Source organism: Scomber japonicus, chromosome 11 (assembly GCF_027409825.1).
Source record: "Scomber japonicus isolate fScoJap1 chromosome 11, fScoJap1.pri, whole genome shotgun sequence".
Taxonomy (NCBI): Eukaryota; Metazoa; Chordata; class Actinopteri; order Scombriformes; family Scombridae; genus Scomber; species Scomber japonicus.
Genome location: NC_070588.1, coordinates 24,976,976 through 24,985,777, shown reverse-complemented (window position 1 = coordinate 24,985,777; position 8,802 = coordinate 24,976,976). Strand labels below are relative to the sequence as shown.

The 8,802-nt window shown below is 37.5% G+C and overlaps 3 protein-coding genes across 4 annotated transcripts; all 3 read right to left on the bottom strand.

The window, feature by feature from the left end:
• Window positions 1-206: 206 nt before the first annotated feature.
• On the bottom strand, window positions 207-1,768 carry LOC128367931 (gamma-crystallin B-like). Its single transcript, XM_053328620.1, has 3 exons — window positions 1,748-1,768; window positions 1,221-1,463; window positions 207-479 (listed from the first exon to the last, which is right to left on the bottom strand). The coding sequence occupies exons 1-3, from the start codon at window positions 1,763-1,765 to the stop codon at window positions 207-209; spliced, it is 534 nt and encodes a 177-aa protein (XP_053184595.1). The 5' UTR covers window positions 1,766-1,768.
• Window positions 1,769-2,965: 1,197 nt separating this feature from the next.
• LOC128367665 (gamma-crystallin S-like) lies at window positions 2,966-3,738 on the bottom strand. The gene is made up of 3 exons (XM_053328277.1): window positions 3,724-3,738; window positions 3,333-3,575; window positions 2,966-3,238 (listed from the first exon to the last, which is right to left on the bottom strand). Exons 1-3 carry the CDS (start codon window positions 3,736-3,738, stop codon window positions 2,966-2,968), a joined length of 531 nt encoding a protein of 176 aa, XP_053184252.1.
• A 2,504-nt stretch (window positions 3,739-6,242) lies between these two features.
• On the bottom strand, window positions 6,243-7,505 carry LOC128367468 (gamma-crystallin M2-like). Of its 2 annotated transcripts, none has more exons than XM_053327996.1 (3): window positions 7,497-7,505; window positions 7,061-7,303; window positions 6,243-6,518 (listed from the first exon to the last, which is right to left on the bottom strand). In XM_053327996.1, the coding sequence occupies exons 1-3, from the start codon at window positions 7,503-7,505 to the stop codon at window positions 6,243-6,245; spliced, it is 528 nt and encodes a 175-aa protein (XP_053183971.1). The 2 variants fall into 2 exon arrangements, with proteins under 2 accessions (XP_053183971.1, XP_053183972.1); XM_053327997.1 differs by having other exon boundaries at window positions 6,243-6,506.
• Between the last annotated feature and the right edge of the window lie 1,297 nt (window positions 7,506-8,802).

Below are 8,802 nucleotides of genomic sequence, written 5' to 3'. Positions count from 1 at the left end.
AGTATAGATTCTGATTTTATGTTTACTGCTTATTTTCACTGAAATCTCAATAATAATATAAATATTTGAAGTTGATTTGCTCTCTGCGTAACTTATACCTACTACTTGGGGAAATGAGAAAATTAAGCATATACACTTAGCACAATCTTTTTTAATTAAATATGCAAAGAACAGTGGTGTAAAACACACATAAAGAAAGACACAGTCTAAAAGTCATGGACGTGGCGGATGGACCCAACAAGGGGGTTCATGGCTGCCCACTCAATGAAGCGGCGGTACTCTCCCTTCTCCAGCAGGTATTGGCGTCCAAGGTAGTTGGGGAGCTCATAGAAGATCCAGGCACCTTCCAGGACACGGGCAGAGTGGACGTCCTGGAGGTGCCAGCGTTCGGGCAGGTTGTTCACATCTTCACTGAATTCCATCATCTGACCGCTGAAGTCAAGACACTCAAAGATACGAATCCTGAACACACCAGAAATCTGCAAAACATAGATCATGAATTCAATTTATCTCTGTGTCAGGGGTGACCCAACAACCACCATATTTACATGTTAGAAAATGTACTGATGGTATATAGTCTTGAATACATCAGTATATTAGCATTTGTTGCATGTTGCAACTAAGCTTCAAATTTTCTATTCTTTTGTTTCATATTTTCCAATGTACGATATTATCATCAAATATCCAACTTATACCTTATCTTCATGTATACAACTTTGTATTTGTGTTCCCAAGGAGATTTTGAAAGGAAATGTCATTTTTGCTTGTTAAATGTTAACTCAAATCTAGAAAGAGGGTTAGGGTTAGGGTTAGACACACACACAAAACTCTTAAGGAGGTGGTCGGGGTACATGGTGGGTGTACAAAACTAATGCAACAAGTACTTGATTACATTACATGATTATGGTTAAATATTGAAGTAAACACATTGTTTAATATAATTACTATTAATGATGTGATAGTTGATATGACAGGGTAATGTTTAGCAAGTGCAAATGTTCTTCATCTGATATGTACATTCAGCATCAACATTTCGATACTTTCTAAATACATTTATTAACAATATACAGTATGAATAAAGATACGTTTTCCTTCAAAACACATACTATGTTGCAAATTAGTTGTATATAAAGGTTGTGTGTAGAATAAATGAATCAGGTGTATATGAATAAATAGTATAATGATAATCACATTGTATTGATCAAGAACATCATACTCACATTTCGTATAATATGACAAGACCTTATGCTGTCATTGTAGCCCATCCATTGCTGGTAATCAGGGTACTCTCCTCTGGTCAGGATGTACTGGTAGCCCAAGTAGTTGGGCTTCTCGTACAGAACCCAGGCCCCACTCTCTACCTGGACTGAGTTGCAGTGGCTAAAGTGGATGTTAAGCTCAGGACAGTCACTGTCGCACTCATAATATCGACCTTGGAAGTTCTTTTCTTCATAAAAGATGATCTGTGCATGAAAAAATACATAGGGATGGAGGAGCTTGCATGTTCAGAGGGTTGTCTGAACCTGTCAAACCTGCAAATCTCATCGTATAACAGGACCAGTCAAAAGTTTGGACTCCTTCCAATTCTCTTGAATGAGAAAGTGCTCCCAAACAAACAAACAAACAGGATCAAATAATGTTAATTGGATGTTAAATGGTTTAATAGCACAGTTGATTCAATCTCTGTAGCAAATCAAATAATACAAATGATGGCTCATGGGCATAATCTGCTCGCCTGTCTGCTTACCTTTCCTACACGGTCCATGTTTTGGGCCTCACACCAACTATTGGTAACAAATTGTTTACCTCACTATTCACATAAACAATATTGTCTACAGGCCTGGTCCAGATTTATATATAGAGTGTATGTGGGCACAGTGAAATGCACTCCCAGGGGCAGCATTGTTTTTGTAATCACCTCAGCATTTACAGTATATCTCCACAATGGCTGATGCTGCAATTGTTTTAAAAATGCTCCGCTTTATACAGTGTTTACTCACTATTGCGATGGGTGACCTTTTGATCTGTCAATGTACGATTCCAGAAAGTCAAATTAAATAGTCTTCTGTGGAACTGGCACTGAGGCTCATAGGGCAGTCCTGGCTTGTGGCCACATGGCAGCGTGGTACAAGCTTAATGTCTGTTTTTGAGGTGATTACAGACTGTAATGTACCACCCTCTGTCTCCCTGCACATAAACACCTCAGTGTACAGTCAGCTGACCGATCTCAGACATGCTCTGAAAGATGTGGTGGATGAGAGGCTCGCTGTTATGTTTATATTAGCAGCTGAATGTGTTTACAGCCAAAGAAGAGCATGGTCCATTACTGAAAGTAAGATACATTTTTCTTGGGGTTGTGGTAATTTGTTGCACTGTGATCCAGTAATGGTAGAAAACAGTCTCTGGCTTAGTCTGTATTTAAATATATGACCTTACAAGAACCTTCCAAGAACCAGTCAACTATGCTGCCCTGTTTATATTCACAGAACTGACACAACTGCTGCCTCCAAAATAACCATAAAGTTCAATTAACACTTAAGAGTTTTATCAAAAAGTGATCATAACTTTCATGAAAGTGAGGCTTATTCTGAGGCTGTTGTATTAGACTGCATTCAATTTAGCAAGGTGAACCTAATAAACTGCCAATTAAGTGTTAATTTCAATCTAAGATTTAGCCAGGACTCAAGTTTCTTTTACTGCTCAACAGTTTTGAAAAATGGTTGAGGTGATATGTTCAGGTAACTAAAATGATTATTCACTATTATAATTCAATTCAATTCAAATTATGTACAGTACAGGTGAAATATGTAATTAAATTGGATTGTTTTATTATTATGTGTATATCTCTTTAAATTATATGTCATCATAAGCGTCAATTTGAATGAAATTTTACAGGGACAAAAACAAAGATTTGCATTTAAGATATTTATTGGAAGTAATATATTTCAAGAAACAGTTTCAAGAATTACAACTCCATGATTCTTCTAATGGAGCCCACTGTTGCTTTCAGAGCTCCCCACACTGAGGGGTGTCGGTATTCTCCCTTCTCCAGCAGGTACTGGCGACCACAGAAGTTGGGATGTTCAAAGAACACCCAGGACCCGTCTAGGACCTTGCAGGACTGGACTTCACGTCTGGGCCAATTCTCCTGGAAAGTCTTCATATTCTCGGTCAACTCCAGAGATTGCCCGTCAAAGTTTGGCCGGTCAAACAGCTTCAGCTTGCATGGCCCTTTGGCCTGAAACCAAATCAGTCATAACATTATTACATGTGTGACAAAGAAATTGTGCTCTTCTTCGTCTTTCTTTTTATTATGGCACTTGGCGACTTACGTTTTTGATGATCCTGCAGGATCTGACACAGTCATTGAAGCCCATCCAGTGGTGGAAGTCATTGTATTCCCCAGGACCTATAATGTACTGGTAGCCTGTGAAGTTGCTGCGCTCAAACATCACCCACCAGCCTCCCTCTATCTTGACTGAGTTACATCGGTGGATGTAGCCGTGCAGGTCGACTGAGTCCCCTTTGCATTCATAGGACTTTCCCTGGAAGTCCTTGTCCTCGAAAAACACAATCTGGAAAGAAGAGAAACAGATCAGATTATACACTTAAATAAATAAATCTGTCTATGTATTTGCACCTTTGTAAAATTCTCACTGACAATACATCTGATTTAAGTACAGTAGAAAATCTGTCCCTGTGATATACTGTACAAATTCTCACCATCTCCATCTCCATCGTTTTGAAGCTTCAAATACTGGGCATAGTAACTCACGCAGTACTCTTTATACATGGCAGAGACAATACTGCCGAATGCATGGTTAGCAGTGCATGTAACAGTTATTACAATTCAAATATTCATCTAGACTCTGCCCTTTGTTCTTACTCACTGAATTGCCTCTCTACACACAATAGGTGTTTAGCAGTGCCAAGTATCCAAACCTCAGTCACTGCTCAATCCCACCTGAACCAGTGCCATAAATGTTTGTTTAGTATAGAAGTTTTTTAAAAGCATAGTTTATGTGGCCCTCAGATTACTTGTACATTAATTAAATATGATCTGACAAAATATTTAATTACCCATATAGAATAAATTATGAGAACAATCATGACAAATATAATAATAATACAAATATAATAATGGACCTCTAACTGTTTTCAGTTTTGTCATTCCAAACTTGTATTGTTTTTATTTATATATTTTTTTATAGTATTGAAAACCCATCTGCTTTCTAGAGTGAAGGTGAAAGATTAAAAAATAGCCCCAAAACAATATTGTACATGTTTTTTTAGCCACACTCTAGATATGGCAATGCTCGTCTGTTGGTTTATACACTACATTGGTCCATACCGAAATAACTCATAAAACAGATTTAAATTTTATACAGAGATTAATGGTTTCCAGATGATTAATCTTAATAACTTTGATGGATCCCTGACCTTGAATTTTCCTCTAGCGCCACCATGAGTTTGATATTTGTGGTTTTGAAACAATTCAACAACTATTAGATTCATGTTCCCCTCAGTTAGAATTAAATGATTTGGTGATACTCTGACTTTTCAGCCAGCACCATCATCAGGTGTGAATTAAAGCTGTTTTAATCTTATGTTATGATATAGTTGAGGAGTGATATTGTATGTTACTTCTCCACCTGATCACGTTGACATTTCTTATCATATGTATATGATAGTTTTGTGTTGACAGGATGATTGCTTAGACCTGTCTTATATGTTTTAATTCAATTTTCAATTCAGTGAGAATTAGAAGAGCTAGAACTAGAGTGAGAAATATGATAAATTAACTACTGTTGCTATCCAAACAATCTATAACTACTGCTGCTATCCAAACAATCTACTATTGATATACAGTAGTGTGACTTAATTAAACGTATAAGCACATACATATTACATAACTGATCTGCTTTTTGAAATATTCCAACAAAGCCTTAACTTGTAAAGGCAATTTTAGAAAGAGATTAATCATGACATTAATGAGTACTGTAATAAGTGAAGCTATAGTGTTATACTTGCCCTAAGACCAAAATATGTACAAATGTTGCTGCTGTACTTCTAAACATTTACTTACTTAAGAGCTGACAAGACCTAAAAGACCTTAAAAGACCTTTTTTTTGTCTGTTAGCCAAGATTTACTGGTCCTAAGCACCAATGTGTGAACCACTAAGCAGTCATTGATAAAGGCTATTTTATATATTCTTATATCTTATTCATTGACAATTAAATGTAATAATTGATAATATTATCACAAACAGAAGTATCTGCATCAAATGTACCTACGGGTTGTGATAATAATAAGCAAATAAACAATATGTGTATGCAGTGTATCTAACTTCACATATTTCTATCGAGCCTCTATTTTTGCAGAAATCTACACAGACTTTATTTATAAGATATTTTAATTGGTAGAAGAAACACTACTTTAGCCATGTCTTCAGTATTGGCCTGAAATGATGATATTGTGAAGTCGTCATACACGCTAAAATAAAGCATCTATACACACATGTGACTCACTGGTGATGTTGGTGTTCAAATGTTTCTAACTAAAAATGTGTAATGTTAACATGTTTTAAATCATGAATGAGTGATCTTACACTTGTCAACATTTCTTTTTCTTATGATATAAAACCCATCCATCGTCAATGTTTGTTTTGTTATGGTGTCCGTCTGTCTTGTGCTGAACACGTGTGTTTGTGGACACTTGATGACAAGACTAGATGGTGCCAACTAACAAAGAATGAAAAAGTACATACAGCATTGTAATGGGTAGGAAATATTTTTATTCACTTGGGTGCAATATTTTGGGGAGAAGGACAGGTGTCCTGAAGGGAAAAAGCACTTTAGAAGTAGAAGTGTCTCGAATTGTGGAACTCTCAACCACCTGAAGGGTTGTAGAACTCTGGGGGCCTTAAGGTTGTGAAACAATTCCAGAAATTTGGTATGACTACTCCAGAACTCAAAACTCAAACTTCATATAATTTGTAACTTTATTTGTATTGGGGCTTTCAAACTTTGTAGGGGTTCAAGAACTCTGAAAGCTTCAGGATTATGAAACCCTGAGGTTGTGTCATCAGGAATCTGGAATTCAAAACATTTCAAATGATTTGTAACTTTGGTTGTATTGGGGCTTTGGAGGTTCTAGAACTCATGTGACCTCACACTTCTGGAGCTGGATCATCTTCAACTTTTGTGGCCTCTAGAAATCTACAAAGCTGGTCGTTGTTGTTCTAGAAATCTGTGACCCTTCGGAAGGATCCCGCAGCCGGGGAGGAGGCACCCCAGTCTGAATAGTTGTGGTAATCGCCACGTTCCAGGAAGTACTGCTGTCCATGATAGTCGGGCAGCTCGTAGAGGACCCAAGCACCGTCGACCACTACGCAGGAGTGGAACTCCCGAAACTTGAAGGTCTCGAAAACTGATGGGCAATCGTCAACACACTCTGCCACTTGACCTGCGAACTCCTGTTTGTCGAAGAATCTGATCTTCCAGGACTTTCCATATACCTTGAAAGAGTCATACACGCCAAATAATTAGAGAGTGATATAAAGTTACTAGTATCTACTATGTGAATCAGTTAACTTGTCAGTGTTTCCTCAGTTACTTTGAGGTCACATCTACAAATGGGTTTCTTGGCTGTTTTCCTAGATTCCTTCAATAAATGATGGGCATGGGCATGGGCATGGACATAAAGCACGCTGCTGCCAAATCATGAGCCTTTTATCTCTCCGTTTTGTCTGTTGGCCTTTGACTGATTATTGCTTGGTTGGTGCACTCTGTGGTATTTCACTGGAGTTGGAAACACTCCTGCACCAAATTAACCCAGAAATGTTAAAAAGAGAAAAATACTACCAAATTTGACCTTTTTATAATGTTTCACCTATGTTTCATCTATGTGGTGGTATGGCAAGTTTACACACATCGTAATGAAACTGATACATTAACAATATCATTACATAAAGAAGGCAATCAATACTAGATGATTAATTTAAAAGTCTGATGATATACCTGACAATTATGTTGTAATAAAAGTGTTTAGTGAGCTTACGTTCTTGATACAGCGACATGACTTGATGCTGTCATTGAATCCCATCCAGTTCTGGTGATCAGGGTATTCCCCGGGGCTCAGGACATACTGGTAACCAGTGTAGTTAGGGCGCTCGTACAGCACCCAGCAGCCACTGTCCACTTTGATGGAGTTGCAGCGGCTGAAGTAAGAGCGCAGGTCAGGGCAGTCAGTGCTGCACTCATGGCATTGGCCTAGGAAATTCTTATCCTCAAAGAACACAATCTGGATGGAAGGAAACAGAAGCAAATCCTGGTAAATCTATCAGTCCAAAATTGTAATAAATACAACAAAAACACATTGTTGTGCTTGACTACAATTAAAATGACAAAAGGATTAGACAAAAGACAATTTAAACATGTCTTCATTCTGCCTACAGGATCTTGAAAAGCTTTTTAAGATAGCATTTACTCCTTACCTTCCCCATTTTTACTGATGTTGCTTGCCTCCCACCCAGCTGCAGCTGTGTTGTGGTTTATATCGAAATGCAGAATGTGCAGACGAGGGAAAGCTATTGTCATCTAAATTAGCTGATTTGCATATCAGCAAAATGGTCAAGTTTGATTTCCCTTTGTCCACATGTGATGGCCTCATATCAAAGAATTGCCAGAACTGAGGTGTGAAACTTATTCTCCTTAATGATAACTGTGTGGTTGTTGAGTTCTGTCTTATCAAAGGAATATTACTTTTCTTTAAAGCCCATATCTCATACTTAAGCATCTTGTTCCTGCTATCCAGTGTGTTGTTAGTTACAGATTGCAGATGTACACAAAAAGCAATGTAAAAAAAGATAGATGAGAGAAATGTGTTGAATGTTACTGTACTTTGTTTGAGGCTCTTTCATTTCTGTTTGGCATTGTTCTAGCAGGTGGAGCAGCTTGTCTGTCCACTAAACGAAAGGTTGGCAGTTCAATCCCCAGCTCCTTCGCCCTATGTGTAGAAGTGTCCTTGAGCAATAGTTCCCGATGCATGGCTTACTAAGTGTTTGTGTCCGTGGGTAAATAAGAGGTACTTTGGATAGAAGTGCATTTTAATTACTGTCCGTTTACCAAATTTAATACCATGACATATTGTGGAGGATTTCTTAATGAATTACGGAAACATACTTTAGTGGTTTAAATCCACAAATATCGGTTTCACTAAACTAAACATCCTTTTCAAAGCTAACAGCGCTTCTTCTCAACCAAGGAACGCAGCTTTTAATCCCAAGCTGCAGTGCCACTTCCTCTGACATTCACAGTTGTAGGGAAAACATGGGTGCAAATAATATTAGTGACAGCCCCTGTTCCATAAATAGAATGCGGCCACAGTTAATGTTACTATAACGTCTTGAGAAAGGTTTATTTGACTTTATACTTGTTAAAACATGTCAGTGAGTCAGTTCCCTTATGGTGATTACTAAAGTTCAATATAAACTGGATCTTGCATAATTATGTAATCTTGTGGTCCTTTCCTGAAGACTATATTAAAAAATGGTTTTATTTTTTTATTCTGCTTACATGTAGCATTTTCTTAAATAAAGTTGTGTTTTATCACATTACCATAAATTAACTGACCCACAGAAAACCTGACAGACATGTACTATTCCGGTTTAGGATCTCTTAAATATATAGTAATATAGTATAGTAATATATATAAAAGTACAATAAAAGAGTCACCATAGTGTGTTGTGTGCAATACAATTGATAGGAGCTTGGAGGCTACAGGGGCCTGGTAGCAAATGT